The sequence below is a fragment of the Peromyscus leucopus genome, chromosome 11 (assembly GCF_004664715.2).
Source record: "Peromyscus leucopus breed LL Stock chromosome 11, UCI_PerLeu_2.1, whole genome shotgun sequence".
In the NCBI taxonomy this organism is placed as follows: domain Eukaryota; kingdom Metazoa; phylum Chordata; class Mammalia; order Rodentia; family Cricetidae; genus Peromyscus; species Peromyscus leucopus.
In genome coordinates this window covers 43,626,301-43,643,366 of record NC_051072.1, presented here as the reverse complement: position 1 = coordinate 43,643,366, position 17,066 = coordinate 43,626,301, and the positions used below count along the sequence as shown (strand labels likewise).

Below are 17,066 nucleotides of genomic sequence, written 5' to 3'. Positions count from 1 at the left end.
CCCTTTCTGCTGACATAGGCTGGAGAATGCAAACAATCCAATAATCTACGTATCCAATAATCATTACTGGAATCTTTGCTCCAGGCACTGCATTAGATGATGGGGATACACTCAAGACCTTCAAAGTCTACGGAGGACAACAGACAGGAAACCATGTAACAAATGACAATCTTATGTAAGGTGTGATCATCAGCACCATGGGAATGCTTGAGAGACAGGGACCAGCTCAGACTTAGTGTTTCAGGAGCAGCTTTCTTCAGGAAATCATATCTAAATTATGACCCCCCAATAAAGTTCAGAGATGGCCCAGGGGGAAGGGACAGGTGTGGAGCTGGGTAGAATGGTCCATATTATCCCGGGCAGGAGGATACCCAGAAAAACGACAGATCTCTTGGGATTCTACAAAGTTGTTCAAGATACTTTGTGTGTGCCAGCGTTAGGTGCAGGGGCAAGTATGGGATATTGCTGGTGGTCTGTGAGACTGGAGAAGTTATCGGGGTCACTTTGTAGATGTTCTTTTGAGCTACATGGAAGACTTGGCAGAAAAGATGGTGCCCTACACACCGTATCAGTAATCAGTTTGAGGTCTTTGCTCCCAGCTTCCCTCCTCTGCCTTGTCTGTCCTTGGAATGGACTCTTGTCTAATACCAGCTTGGGCACCCTGCCTTGCTCTTGGGAAAGGGATCAGCAGGCTTCCAAATGGTGACTTTAAAGCCGTATTTTGCTTTGCCTAAGAGAGTGACTGTGCATCCAAAATCATTTCCTATTATGAAATGAAAAGTTCTGTCCCCTGAAAATCAATTTCAGGCCTCAGTGAACAAATATTTGCTTGGGGGAGGGGGATAGAGATGAGGATGAGAGCCTGCAGAGTACCTTGAAATCGTGCTAAGATCACTGTTGGCAACTAGGCCACTGAAGTTTTGGCCACGTCCCTGCGGGTTGTGCAAAGCCTTTGCTTTCGGCTCCTTGGGGATTCATATGTATTTTTAGCCTGTTTATGGATAATATAAGAGGCATGTTTGAGGGAAAGTCAAGGGAAACCAACCATGGAAAGGAAGGCTGGATATTCTCACACTCCTTATACAAGTGGTAAGTCTCTCAGGAGGAAGAAGCCACACCAGGTATGAAGCATCTCAGGAGAGCCACAGAGGCCTCCAACCTCACAAGTCCCAGGCATTGGCTAAAAGGCTGGGTGGGGATCCTTTGGTCGCACCCGCCTCTAGAGAGCTCTTCTCTTCTCTTAGCATTACAGTCCTTTGTCCCTACTTGTATTTTTCATATATTCTCCCCTTCCTTCCCCTTTGTCTTCCATTCTTGTTTTTCCCCTTTCTTCAGTCACCCAGTGACAATGGGAGATTCAGTCACTGACAGGGTCTCCTTGTAGGGCCTTAGTTGGGCCTCCATGGTCCGTCAAGTCCATGTTATCCATGTAGGTACTTCTGTGCAGGAATCAAAACAAGTCATTCTTCCCTAAGCTCATTCTGCATCACTGCCCCTGTCATTTCTTTGATGGCAGGGGGCAAGTTTCCTACGTCCTATGTGCTCCTGACACATCATCTGTTGGGACAGTCCTCATAGAAGAGACTCTCAGGTCAGCTTTTGTACTGACTGACTGAGAAGAGCAGGATGGACAAGGCGTACATCACATACACAGCTGCCTACTTAGGGCGACTCTCACACTCATGTGGCTCAGCTTTTCTGACTCTGCACTGTGCAAAAAATCAAAGAAGCGCAGGGTCTATGTTAAGTAACCTACCTGCACCCTCTCACGCTTTAGAAAGTATGTGCTTTAGATGGAAATCATTCCTACTAATTCCATAAGTTGTTTATTTATGATAAAAATAGTTTCAAGGCTTTTCTACATGATAAGAAGATATTCATTGTACCACAAAGCATGTGGTAGAGGATAATGAGTATACTATACACGGGGCTCCTCTATTGCCATAGAATGTGGAAATAATTTCCAGCCCAGAAGTGATGAGGCACTAACTCGCCCACTTCAATGTTCACTATCCTTTTCTGTCTTCCTGTAGCACTACAGGGCCAGTAGTGACCCTGGAGTCGCAGCTCTCATGCTGGGCCCCATGTAGCTGTCTGAGAAAGCAGAAGGACCAGGTTCCCTTAGAACATGGGAGGGAAAATAATTGAAGACACATGTTGTGTGAGTGAGGCTTTGCTCTACCTGGAGCATGTAACAGGGCAGAGCAGTGTGCAAGATGCATTTCCCATGAAACTAACTAAATTGCAACTCTTCCATAACGGGCGTCAGGGTCAAGCTGTACAGCATCTTATTACATAAAGTCCAGCCCTATGGTGTAGACAGACACAGAGATAGAGTTAATAGATGTTTTTAGGTCACCCTTAGGATTATAGAATCTGGCTATGTGTATGTTCTTTAGGAAGGACAAGCTTCTTGGTGGAAGGTCTTTTGTGTTTGTGGTGAAATTGTTTCTTTTCTGCTATTCAGGTCAGATTCAAGGATATGTCCGCAGAGGACTTTGATTACCCCCCTCTGAAGTAGCCATTCCATCTAAGTCTGTTGCATTGTCTATTCAATTTCAATTATCTGCTATTTGGGAGCTTTGGAAAATTTGATTGTCTATGCTTTGCCTCATTCCTCCCTTCCTTTTTTCTCCCTCCCTCCCTCCCTCCCTCCCTCCCTTACCCTCCCTCCCCCTCCCTCCCTCCCTCCCTTCCCCTTTCTTCCTCTGACCTCATCTTGTCTCCCCTTTCCTCCCTCTAGACCACATACTCCTTGAGCACAGGGCCATTGCAGTCCTGTCACTGAAGCCTTCCAGCACCCAGAGGGCTACCTCACATATGATGGATGAACAATGAGCATTTGCTTAAAGAATGAATTCATGTTTTCTCTTCGAGTTTCAATCATAGTTTCTATTTTAGGGTTTATTTTGCTTCATTTCTTCTAACTCGCTGTTCTATTTTAGTATCAATTGCTCCTTCTCACACTGGAAAATAAAGTACTTACTTGTGGCTAAATTCTATTTTTGTCTTTTTTTTCTTGTTTCTTTCATTTGTGTGGATCATTTCCTTTACATTACTCAGCATGATTCTGAATAGACGGGGCTCTCTCCTGCCTGTAACCCATTTTTGTCTTGGGTTCATCCAGTATTTCACTGCACCTGGACCATGAATTCCCATCAGTACATCTTGAGTTATCAATTCCCAGGCTCCCAATCCACTTTTGTAGGAATATTTGTCAATTTTTAACATTTCCCTCTTTTTCCTTTTGGTGATCACATCTCTACACATTTTTAAATCTGAATTTACCATGGCAGTACATTTCAGTGGAAGAATCCATCTTATCCCAGAAAGATGGGGTTGGGGTGTGTCTCTTGCCCTCAAATGACTGGGGGGGGGCACTTTTTCTGTAAGCTGTGGCTGAGAGGTAAGTAGAGCCAGGGAGGGCAACATGAGAGCAACATGAGACAAGGAAAAGGGTGGAAAAGGCAAATTCACTTAAAAAGGAGCTTTTTTTTTTTTTTTTTTTTTTAGGATGGGCAAGGTCTCGTAACTGACTGAGTGGGGAAGAGAACGTGAGAAGAAAAGAGTGGTCGAAAAAGCAGGATTTTCCAGTTCCCTTAGCAGCCCACCTCCATTTTCTGCCAGCCCAGCCGAATGAATGAAATCTGTGAGCTCACTTCATCCCATGGCAGGAAGCAGGCATTAGCGGTCAACATAATGCATGCAAGCAGTAATGGGAACAGATTTCTTACCTAACTAGGTGTGAAGAGATGAGAACAAATATTTTTCACTATAAACACAGAAATGAGATTATAGGAAGCAGTACTCCAATTTACAACTTAAAAGTGTTAGAATATCAAACTACAAAATGACTAAAATTATTCCCATCTGTCATCATCCTATAGAAACACAGCTTTTCAGAGCTACACTCTACCTGATATAACCCAATAATGTTTATTAAATGTAGGTTTTTTTTACCTCACATAGCTGTAATTTACTTTAATTTTGTTGGCTATGAAAAAGGAAAATCATTTTAGGAATATTTTTCTTCATTTCTTTGGCAAAAACATGATCTTGCAAAGCATATAACATTTCCAAATGCCTTGTGCCAATCAGACATATGAGATAGCAAAAATTTCTATACACAGAGCAAAGAATATGCAAGAAAATCATTTAAAATGCTGTTGTGACCAAGGATACAGAATTTGATTAATTGGAAGAGGACAATCTTCATTATTAAATACAAGCTCACTGTGGGAGTGCTAAAATTATTTGGGACATACTTTCCCAGAAAAAAAAAAAAAGCCGTATTCTCAATTCCTGAAGTGACCTTGTATGCCCTTTCTCTCTAAAAAGTAAATGTGTGCTCTGACTACACAATACAATAGGAAAACTAAGTGAGATGTAAAATAGCATATGAGCTTCTAGTAGAGCTGAGGAGGTGCACAGACATAAGAACAAACTACGTGTTCAGATGTCTATGAAGCAGTTCAGTTTCAGTATTTAATCCCAGCCCAACATTGACAGGGAGGCGTTGATATAAAGCTGTTTTGAAGCTCAATTACAATGCTGCTTCCTTTCCTTGGTGGAAATGAAAAGCTGAAGAGGAGAGCAGTGGTCAACCATGGGCATCTACCCAGAGGGAAAAGAGAGGTGCTCTCCTAAACATTAGTAAAACATCAGCTTTTCTTATAACATTAAAAGAAACAAATCTGGTAGAGGTTCGAAGCAGGAAGTCAGCATGAGTATTACAAACCTCGGGAGCCTCTGGGGACTACCTGACTTCTGAAAGAGATGAAGGTAGGGTGGAGAGGAGAGGCTATAAGTTAAGGTACCATATTAGTGGGGCCCGGGAATGTAAACTCAGTGGCAGAGCATTTGCATAGTATGCAAAAGCCCTGGGTTCAACACCCAGTACTGGAAAGGAGGAGGAGTTAAGTGGAGGAGGGCAATGAGGTGGGGATAAAGATGCTTATGGGGAGGTTGGAGAGATGGCTCAGCAGTTAAGAGCACTGGCTGCTCTTCCTGGAGGACCTGAGTTCAATTTCCAGCACCCACGTGGGAGCTCAGGACTGCCTGAAATTCCAATTCCAGGGTATACAGCACCTCACACAGACATGCATAGAGGCAAAACACCAAAGCACATAAAATACAAATCAGTAGATTATTTTTCAAAATATTAAAAAAAGAGATTCTTGGTGGATGTTCTCTGTCTAGATCATTCTTAGACTGAAGGTACAATAGAGGTACCACTGTTTGGATAAACAACATAATGTCTTGGAAAAGTCATCTGTCATCTGAACTCTCAGAGTTAGATGTAGAAACGGTCCCTTTCTGCTGATATGGGACACATATATTTAATTATATGTAAAATGCTACGTATATGTATCAGTCCTGGGAAAGAAGAATTGCCTCTTGATAGTTTTCCTGTGACTTCTCCCACTGCATCTGGAATTTGTAGGCATCTTTACTCCAGTCTCTACCTCATGGCCTCAGGTCTATCCTCACTTCTCCATCCACATCTCCATGAGAAGGCCTGGTAAGACAGAGTCGGCCGCAGTCTCAACTACTTCTCCGGCACCACGCCTGCCATGCCTGCGGTCATGCTCTCCACCATGATAATGGACTAGACCTCTAAAACTGTAAACAAGCTCCAGGTTAAATACTTCCTTTAAAAGAGCTGCCTTTGTCATGGTGTCTCTTCATATCAATAGGACAGAGGCTAAGACACCAACCTACCCAAATAATGCAAAGAATGCGTTGCCCTGCATGTGTGTATGTGAGGGTGTCTCCTGTTTGATTGCCATGTATCCGAACACTCACTTTTTAGATAAGGGATCAGGAATGTCATGAGGATGATCGTTCTAAACCTACTTTCTCTTATTAACCACAGCCATGAAGATGGTAATCCTTGAAGGATCAGCCTTTAGGAAGATGAAGGAAAAGAAATAATACTCATGTATTGAGAGACTATTATCCTGTCTTTGGGACAAGGTAGCAAAACTCCTGCTTTTAGCTCTGGAAGATATGTGTACGCATACACATATATGCATATGCAAAATTTGATGTTTACTGCTATATTATCACATCATTTTGTTGTCACCAAGTGACAATACTCATTTGATTTCAAGTCTTTAACTGCTTGTCGTCCAAAGCCTCTCCTCCCCCCAGCAGCTTACTGAACTTGCTTATCTTTAAATTTAAACCACAGGCCCCCATTACATTCTATGTATCTCCAGCTCCCATTTTTTTTTTCTGGCCTAAAGCACAGAAAGTTCATGCTCAGGAGGTTTCCAAGGAGTTCTTTGATGAACTAAAAAGAAACTGTAAGTCAACTACGTGGTTAATGGGATCTGAGGAGTCTTCCATCCCTACCTCTGCCGATCATGTTAGGTATAGCACTGGTTGGATGGAGCGGAGTCCACTCCTAGCTTCATGGACAGACCTTAACTGCGTAAGACAATCAGAGCCCTCCATGACTCAAGAAAGAAGTTGTTTCAGTTAGAATGAAGCCTGGATCTTTTGTTTTATAATTGGGAGAAGTTTCCCCTTCTTTATGAGTCAAATGATATATACAGCCAATGGCCAGGGCCGTGGTAGTCAGTTTCCTAATGTGGGTGAAGGGCAGTTTGAGAGGAAAGTTGACATCTCAATGACAGAGCCTCACTTAGAACGGGGATCATAATATCATCAGACCTTGCTGAAGCCACAGCTACCAGCTACTTCCGTTGCTGAAGTCACTACATTCCTTGTATACTTTAAGGCAGGGAATGAGTTTACTATTGCTTATGCCTCCATACAATTTGTTGAGTTTTCTTTTCTGTTTTTTAAGTCAGTGGGACACAATAAGCAATTTACCTCTTTGCAACATTTCATTTAGAGAAGCAAGGCTCTTGAAGAACATTTACTAACCTACTAAGACCTTTGTATGTCTTTGCAGCCTTTGCGGATTCTAATGAAAGTCACATTCACAAGCAGTGAAATAATACATTTAAGGACAGTTCCTCTGCACATGGTTTCAGTCCTGATGCATTTAGACGGCAGTGATGTGGGCTTTTTATTAATTCATGTATCCTGCAGTTTTCGAGCATTTAAATTCCTTCTGCTTGTGTGCCTGGGCCTGTGCATGGACACTAGGTGAAAGGCCCGTTTTGTTCTCTACTTCTCTGCGCTTCTGGCATCCTATTGCGTGTGTGTACCTTTCCGATGAAACTGAAGAGACCCCAGCAGACAAATGGATTTCAGCATCTCCGTTGTGTACATCTCTAGGCAACATTGCAGCTGGATGTAAAGCCGGCAGATTTCGGGATGGATCTCGCCATCTTCCGGGCTGCAGCAAGAATGAAAGAGCAAAGCTGTGGACAGTCTCAGGATTCAGTCATCAGCCATTTGTCTCAGCTCATCTGAGAGGAGGCCAGGCTCAATAAAGATTCCTCTAACCTAGAGTCTGAAATGCAGAGTTTCCTGCTTTCAAGCCGGCAACCACCCTGATGGTTCTTACATAAGTGTCCTTCTGAGTAACTGCTCTCACCCTCCTCGCCTTGGCAGCGGCTTCTGCTGGGAGCTTAGAATCATAAACGCTTGAAGTAATTGAGAATATCAGACATTTTCAATTTAGCCGTAGGAAGAAATTTCCAAAATACACTTAAAGCGTAATAATCTCCTAGCTACAAAGAGATCGAAAACCCCTGCTTCTAGACAGACTAACACGGTCCATTCAATTAACGTTTAGAAGACATCTCTAATATCAGGGCCCCAGCCTAATATGATTAGAGAGCCAGTTTTCAAATTATTTTTATACAGGTTTTTTTTTGTCTTAATCTAAGATATATTCTTTTATTGTTTGCCATGCCTAATTTATGAAAACCCAAATGTTTTTAATGATAAAATAAATATTTTATGATAAAAGAGAAAAGTAATAAAGTTATAATAGCTATGCTGGGCAATCTACTTCTGCACAAATGCTGAATTTATGTTTGAAATTATAACCTAAAGTCCTGGAGGTTTTCTTTTTAAATTAATATGTAAATATGATAGAACATGGAGTTTTGGGTTTTTGAAGGAGAGGATTCATTTGTCGATAAAATGATACTACTTCACCCACAACAAGAATTGCATATATTGAGTGATGTAAATGAAAGGGATAAGTTTACAGATTGATTTGAGGTTAAAGAAAGTCTGAAGGTGAGTTCTGTTAAATATCCTAATGAGTTCTCTTGATTTCTGTCTCCACTCATTTAAAATGGAATGAAATCTGATTAAACACTGCAGCATTTAGATTTATTTTCATTATAAAGTGGGCCAGTAGCAAATTTTGGGGGTATTTGATCAGATTTTTTTTTTAAAATGTTCACTTTGTTTTTAAGTTCTGGAATTACAGTTTAAAAAAAAAACAAACAAGCAAACAAAACCTATGTACCAAGAACTTGACAGTGAAAATTAGTTTTCATTTTCAATCCTTATTTCGTTGATGAACAAGAGTTTATCTAACCATATGGCTTATATAACTCAGAAAAATGCAAAATTCTCAGCCTCCATACCGTGACGCCTGCACAGTTATCCTGGGTCTTTCGGGGTCAAATAGAACAAAGTGTATCCCAGAACTGCTGTGCAGAATTTGGCTTTATCTGGAAGTTAAAACACTATCTTACTTCCATGTCATTTGCCTCACGTGGAGCCAGCCTTAGACTGTGTCTGGAGCAGGAGAAATGTCCCATGAAAACCTCAGGCATCTTCCACCTTCAAATTGCCAGAAGTTTCCCCCACCCCACATGACTCCATTACCTCCAAATACACACACACACACACACACACACACACACACACACACACACACACACACACACACACTTTTATATCACCCTTAGTCTTTAGAAATTTCTCTGACTGTGTCCCATTTCTTAATGGTGCTGCTAGACTCTGAAGGAATACTGCAATTAACAGTTTCTCAAATAAAAGAAAAAAAAAATCCTGTGATTCTGGTGTGTTATCTGTTAACACACTGCTTTGCAGAGAAAAATCTGAGGCAACGTCATATTCCAAACGTAACCCAGAAGGAAAACATTCAAAGGCAAAGGGATCTTTTTTGTGCTGTTTAACCGTCTCAATCACAGTTCCCTATTTTCATCTATTTATGACATCGGTCCTGGTGCCTCATAGGCAGATGAAAGGAAATGAGGAAAAGAAACAAACCTTAGAGGAAATCTGTCACATGTTCTGCACATTTTATGAGTGAGACAACTGGTTAACACAGTGTCATTCCAAGCCGTAGGGTCTTCTTATATTTAAAGGAGAAAAATATATGCCTAGGGGGCTTAGTTCCCGAAACACTACTATATTACATATCCTTTGAGCCAGCATATTTAATTATTTTGCAACTAGAAAGAAAAGCAATGCGCCGGGTAGTAGTAGTAGTGGGGGGGGGGGGGGGGGGGGGCGGCGGCAGCGGCGGCGGCGGCGGCGGCGGCGGCGGTGCCGCCCCGGAGCACTCAGGAGGCAGAGGCAGGTGGATCCTTGTGAGTTCGAGGCCAGCCTGGGCTACCAAGTGAGCTCCAGGAAAAGGCACAAAGCTACACAGAGAAACCCTGCCTCGAAAAACCAAAAAAAGAAAAAAGAAAAGCAATGCATTATGCTCTTGGGAAAGGCAGGTCAGAACAGAGACTGAGATGTTTAATTCAAATTGTTTCCAAGGGGGTCACCTGCCAGTGTCTCAAACTCATGGAGGCTTTCTAGGAACTGGCGTCTTTGTGCCCCTCACAAATATTATGGGAAGAGGCTGAGCAAGCGTGGCAGAAAAACAATATGCCTGTTAAAATTAACCGATGCTAAAGCTGCACTATGAATTTCCTGGATAAAAAGTCTACAAATTCTCACATATTATCCTTTCATAACTCACAAACTGAAGCATAGAGAAGAAGGGAGCGTCCTAAAGAGCAGAGTTTGAAAAGCTAAGGCTTCGCTTGTGTTTGTGTTTTGCACTGCCCAGAGCAGAGTGCATTAGCCTCTGCACATGAGCGATTTATTCCTTCCATTTCAGAGCCCTTAAGCGTATTGCTCCTCCTGAAAGTGCACAAAAAGTCACATTGTCCAGTTGTTAGAATGTGACTAGTGTTACAAATAGCAAATTAAATACTGCTTCAACAACTAAACAGGATCTTATGTAGCCCAGGCTTGCCTCAGACTCTCTGTAGCTAAAGCTGGTTTTGAACTCCTTACCCTTCTGCTTCTGCCTCCCTGACAGGCAAGCACCAGGACATCTCATTTCATGAGAAGCATGGAATACACTCAGGTTATTTTTCATAACAAATAGAAGTTGAATATAAATAAATAAAAATAAAAATATCCCAACAAAACAATTAAAAACTCAAAAAAACCTGTTAATATCCTTAAAAATTATTAAGGATAAATTACAAGACCTAAAGAAGCGTTGACATTAAACTAAAAACCGTGGCCTCTGCATGAGCTGGAAGCAATTTACCTTGGTGACAACTTTTCAAATCTTACTGTGCTTACTCCAAATGACTCACTTCCTATCAAAGTTTAGGTCAGGAAAGGCACCCCTTGGTGATGCTTACTTAATTCATCCAAAGGAAGTTTAGGAGTTAATGGATATATTGTGATTTTTTTTTCTTTTACTGAGTTTAAGTCAAGAACCAAACTGATGATTGTGATTAATCTGAAAGCCTGGATGCTATAAAAAAAAAAAGTCCCTAATATTTAGTTGCAACAAAATATCAAGAACTCAAATTTTGGAACTCAAGTGAAGCCCAGAACCATCTAAAATAGACACTAAATTATAAACCTGCTTTCATTTGACTCACAAGTTCACTGAAGAAGACTTGAGTGTTCCAGTCCCAGGAAGACTTGAAAGCAGACACCACTCAAGGCATCTTTTGAAAATGGAAACTCTCAACTGCTGAAGATCCTTGCCTTATAAATAAAAGTAATATGGTGAAAAATCTGCTGGGATGACTAAAATTAAAAAAAACAAAAACAAAAACAAAAAAAAAAACCACGTTCTGATAACTCCAAAGTTGGTGAGAAACAGCAAGGCAACAGAAACTCTGGTCTATTGTTGGTGGGAGTTAGAATGGCTCAAGTACTTTGGAGAAAACTCCCCCACAATTTCTTTTAAAACTAAATAAACATTTATCCTAGGACATGGCAGTTCCTAAGTATTTGCCCAAGACCGGTAAAAACATTCACAGATAGATCCATACAAAAGTACTTGTAGGATTTATTTGGAAGACCCCCAAACTGGAAATGGCCTAATTTTCTACCAACAGGAAAATGGTTAAAGAAATTAGTATATTCCTAAAAGATATCATTATACCCGACAATTAAAAATAGCTAACTCCTTGTGCTCAAAACAACATGAACATATCTTAGAAACATTATCTTCACAGAAAATCCTCGCATGGAAAAGCAAGATAAGTCTCCATTCACCTGAAGGTGTAGCAAATGAGAAAAAAAGAGATGGTGAGATATCTTAAAATGGTGGATGATGGTCTAAGAAGGGAGGGCAGTCTAGAGCAGACTGAGACTCCACACCTATAGTCTGAGTGAGATGATGGTCACATTGGACAAAACCCGCTGAATGGCCCACTTAATATTTGTGTATTTGTTGTATGCATCCTTTAATTTCACATTGAGCTGGGTAGCTCCTGAAATGTGTGTCGTCTTATTTAGGGGTAAAGTTGACTGAGAGCTGCAATTTCAGAAAAGTGGTATGAATTGTTGTCTGGGAAGAAGGATGAACGGACAGATGGGTGTGTAATAAAGCAAATGAATACAGAATAAAATGTTAATTGTGGGCTTTCGCTGGTGGCTGGGTATTTACTCTGCTGAAGATTTTCTTGCCCCCAAATAGTCACATGGTCTAAACAGAGCCAAACAAGTGGAAAGCTTCATAGTTGTTCAGGTCAAACTCAGGAGTTCCACTGGGCATTGGAAGAGGACACATCTTGGCAAGGAATTTATCTGCTTTTTTTTGCCAAAGTTACCAGACATTGGTGGTCTCTGCAATTGCTAATAACTTTTGAGAAACAAGCAAAAGGTTTGTTGTTTGGGCGGTGTATGTAATGTCATGATTTGCACGTGGGACTGAAGGCACAAAGACAAACACAAGAGAGAGAGTTTGGAGTCAGAAGGTGTAGATCGGCACATACCTTTGCCATGTAGAATTGTGATCTGAGGAAAATCACTCTAATTTCTTTGAGACTGACACCTCCACTGTGAACTAGAGGAACAAGGATAGGAAGCAATTCAAGGTCACTGCAAGGATCCAATGAGACTATGCGTGGGAAAAGAAGTAAAGAATGTGAAGTGCAGTCAGAAGTTGGCTGCCGTCCATCTAACATCAAGGTTATGTTTACTTAACCGTATTCCTTAGTCTGTTACATAATCGTCTTTATTTACATGCAGTTCCCATAATGGGCTGTGGTATAATAAATGTGCCATTAGACTGAGGCGAGAAGACGACCCAGTGACAACTCCTCAGTGTGTCACAGATTTTAGTGAGGACAAATAAGTAGACACTTGAGGAATCACCTGGCATAACTGGAAAGCAGAACCTCCACCATAGCAGATATATGCCAGTCTGTCTTTTTGGAATTCATTCTGGTTTGGGTTATTAAGGTAAATAGCAGGGAAAGTCTCAGGAAATTGAGTGGGATGAGAGAAGGGGACAAGATTCCTTGTTTTATTTTCTGAATAGTGGGGAGAAGGAATTAATGACTTAAGTAAGGAGAATGCTTTTCTTGATATCTCTCCACATATCCCTGGTGGTTCCTCACAGATGGATTTCTCTTCATGGATATACCTTATTTTTATACCAACTCAAACCCTAGTCTTCACATAGCTTAGTGAAGGTGGTTTCCCAAGATGGTCCCCTAAGTCTAAATCATAAAGATCTGGTCAGTCAAATTATAAGAGCTAACAGATATGTATGATCCAGTAATTATTTTAGGTTTCAAATTCTTGAAGGTAATTATAGAGTCTATCCATGTTCACAAACACAGAATAGATGCCAGACACCAACTATCCAGCGAGTGACATTTTATACACAATGGAGGCCTCCATAAAACAGAGAAATCCATTGACGCAGGAGACCAGAAACAAGAAACATTTCCAGTGTCAGATCATCTCTCTCCCTTTTGTTCACAAGCCTCCTCCTGAGAATTCTTACGAACTTGTATGTGTGGCGGAAACCTGTATTTTCCTCATAGAGTCTTTGCAAGTTTGGTGCTCCCAGGAGCCTTTGGAAGAGCAATTGCGATATTTCCTCTCCTTCACAGCATTTTATTACATGGGGACATATGGCTGGCTCGGCGACTTCCTCCACAGTGAACAGAACCTGGATCAAACTCTACCCTGAGGCAGTGCAAGTCAGTCAGAAGTGAGACTTGACTTTTAAAGGCAAAAGAGACTTCAGTGTGCAGTAGAGCTGCTGTCTTTTGGAAGCAACTTTGGATTCCTTTATGGAAAACGCTGAGGTTCAGAGGGGCGGCACCCTGTGCAACCTCAGCCCAGACTCCATCTTCCCGTTGCTTTTTGCTCCCCTTTCACCAGAATCTTGACCATTTCTTCATGGTGCTTTGGAGAGCTCACAAGTAAATAATGAGTAGCATTACCATGTGCTTTTTCATTTAAAAATAAAAACTATATTTAAAACAAGTAGCCATCACTTTCCTGACATTACAATATTTATGTTGAAATAAAATATTACTAAATAAAATATTACTATTGAATTGTACCTGATCTTTAACTCACCTTAAATGCTACTATCATGGTAAGAATGGGAGAACTGGGAATATGCGGTGACTCTGTAGAGAATGGTCCTCAACCTTCCTAACGCTGTGACCCTTTAATACAGTTCTTCATGCTGTGGTGACCCCCAACCATAAAATGATTTTCGTTGCTACTTGCTAACTGTCATTTTGCTACTGTTATAAATCTTGATGTAAATATGTGACCCCTCTGTGGGTTGCAACCCACAGGTTGAGAATCAGTGCTGTAGTTATCTGCCAAGCCTTGTGGGGATTTCTCAAGGTCTGAGAGGTTGGAGGAGTTCATAGGCTGCACATCCTAGCTTCTGATTCTTGTTACAGGAGCATCTCTTCTGAAGTTCATGCTCAGAGTCTAGGACACTCTGATGTTCACAAGATAGCATTCTTCAGTGCTGGGAATAAAATGTGTTTCTTACTCAGTGTGGGCCTATTTTCCTACCGTACACCCTTTTTGGCTTGAGAGTTTCTTGGCCTCTCCATTTTCCCTCTGAATTTCTTAGCATTTTTCCCTTTACGGTCTCTGGCTAGGAATTATATGGAGTCCAAAAAATAGGTCTGTAGATCCTGATCTTACTTGGTCTTAGGATTCTTATAGCTATCAGAGGCCTGTGGCTAAGGGAATCTGACTTTGTGTTCTTCAGACTCTGCTGGGATAAATACACACCAAAGATTACATGATGAGAACATAGCCCTTTCTCACTGAATACAGCCAGAATTGATTTATTTTTAAACATATACACATACCTATTATATATAAAGATATGTGTATAAGTGTGTGTACATAATATTCATACTAGCTATAAGATATATAATTATATAACTCCATAAATATATGCACACATATATGTATAGATAGGCATGTATGTGTATATATTTTAATTTACATATACATATTTGCATAGATGCACATATTTTATATTTAAATATGATTTCTTACAGTTAGGGTAGTTTTATTTTTAAAGATATAAACTTTTGCATGTATATGTTGTTTGAAGAGATACATATTTAAATTAAAGAAGTATTATATATTTCAACATTATAATACACAAAATATTTTTAGATCTGAAATCAAGTTCTTCCAACTCTGAGGCTCACTGTTCCCTCCTGATTTCAATAATCTTCAAGCTGATACCAGCAATCTTTTTTTTTTTTTTTTTTGGTTTTTCGAGACAGGGTTTCTCTGTGTAGCTTTGCGCCTTTCTTGGATCTCACTCTGTAGCCCAGGCTGGCCTCGAACTCACAGAGATCCGCCTGGCTCTGCCTCCCGAGTGCTGGGATTAAAGGCGTGCGCCACCACCGCCCGGCGATACCGGCAATCTTTAAAGGTTGGTCATCATTCTATGCTTCTATTTCCCTGAAAAAATTCCCACTCATTAAATGGCATTATATCCAAAGTCTGGGCAAGTCTTTGCATCATGAAGTTAATTCCTACCTTAATCTGTCAGACTTTTCAGGCTCAGTCTATTAAACTGTTGAGGCTTATCTAAACAGTATGTAGGCCTCTATTCTTAGATACTCCATTTCAGCTTGCCGACACTTAGTCAAGCTATGGAGTTCATCAATATTGTCCAAAACAATGAACAGTTTTCATATCATATGAACTTGGATAACTGGGCTGCCCAATCTTGACTAGAATGTTAATGCTAAAGAGAGCTTTGGATAGAAGAAAATAAGTTATTTATTTGTTTATTTTCTCATTCAACTGTAACAGTGCAAAACAGTGATCAACACTTTCATAATTAATTGTGACCTATAAGTTGTACAGTCATGGAAGAGCTAATAATCAAATCTGTTTCGGTTGTCCATTCTCATGGCCTTGTTACATGTGAGAGATTTCACCTAGAAATCTCTTCTAAAAGTGGGAAGAGCAGTAAGAGTCCCAAATACATATCACATAAGGATTGAAATACCGTTTTCTAGACTCAATAAAGGACTGAAAAGTTCATCTGAAAGGGCTTAGGATGAGGGCAGAAAAGAGGAATCTGCTTTTCACAGTTAATGATAGCAGCAGATACTGTGGCTTCTCCCCTGTCCCAGAGCTCTCGTTTTTAATTTCTATGAAGAACGAAGAGGAGGATCAGTGGTTTTGTTTTTTTTTGCATTTTTCCTTTTCCAGCTTCAGATTTTATCTAGCACTACAAAGTCTGTATTACACTCAGTAAGATTTTGGGGTGATGAGTCAGGGAGATGGCTCAGTGGGTTAGGGTGCTAGCTGCCAAATCTGATAACCTGCATTACAGCCTAGGGCCCCACATGGTAGAGGGAGACAAGAAGCCCCACAAGTTGTCCTCTGACCTCTGCACACACTCCCCTCACCCACTATCACACATGTACATGATACATAAATGCAATAAAGTATTGGTGGCATTACTGTGTCTTTGTTTTGTTGTGCAATTAAAACTAACATAGTTTGCATAACTGTCAAAAGATGACATTTGATGCCAATATGGAAATGTGCATTTCTGGGTAGATGTGAGGGCTATTTTGTATAACAATGTAAGTTCCTTATGCAAAAACAAGAGGCTTCTGTCTGTATACATGGGAACTATATTCCACTACGAGCTTCTTCACTGGATTAGACAGGTCAGGAAACTTACCTCACGAGTCTATAATCCAGAGCTTTCACTGGATTGTTTTCTACACCACAGATCTCAAAGAAACATTTCTCAATCAACATACAAAGGTAGTAGTAGCCCAGTGCAGTTGGAGTCACATGTTGGGCTCATGGTGTTGGTGATACCATCACCAACTCAATTTCGTCATTACAGATAGGTTGACTATTGTGTGTCCTTCTTCATTTTCTTAAAATAAAAACTATTGGAATTTGTATGCGCTCAGTGGTAAAGGGCTGTGTAGTGTTCACAAGGCTCTGGGTTAGATCCGTTGTGCCATATACACACAGCACATATCATTTCACAAGAGTACGATGAAGACGAAAAGATGACTTCTGCCAGTTCCAGAGCTTTTTGAGCTTTGGTTTCCCTGACCTATTACAATGGGACAACCTTGTCTACTTGGTAGGGTGGCAAATGGAATTATGCTTGGAAGGCTCAGCACACAATCAACATCCACGAGTAAAAATTCCAAGGATGAGTGGATCGAAGTGCTTGTCCAAAATTCTTCTAAGGATTTCATGCAGAGCCTGTGTTCTCTGAGCTCCGGAATGTTCCAAGCTGCCTAGAAACTTGCTTTGCTTGTCTGACTCTGCTCAACCTCCTGTTTCTGAACCCACATTAAATACTAGACTGGTGTAGACAATCATTAGGTAGAACTTCATCTCTTTCAGGGCCAACAAGG

The 17,066-nt window shown here is 40.8% G+C and overlaps 1 protein-coding gene across 5 annotated transcripts in view; it reads right to left on the bottom strand.

Moving 5' to 3' along the window:
- LOC114703259 (regulator of G protein signaling 7 binding protein) overlaps positions 1-17,066 on the bottom strand; it is a 95,136-nt gene that overhangs the window by 22,105 nt on the left and 55,965 nt on the right. For all 5 annotated transcript variants that reach the window (XM_037209449.1, XM_028884059.2, XM_028884065.2 and 2 more), the window contains exon 3: positions 7,182-7,312. In XM_037209449.1, coding sequence (XP_037065344.1) covers positions 7,182-7,312 — 131 coding nt within the window. The remainder of the gene's footprint in view (positions 1-7,181; positions 7,313-17,066) is intronic.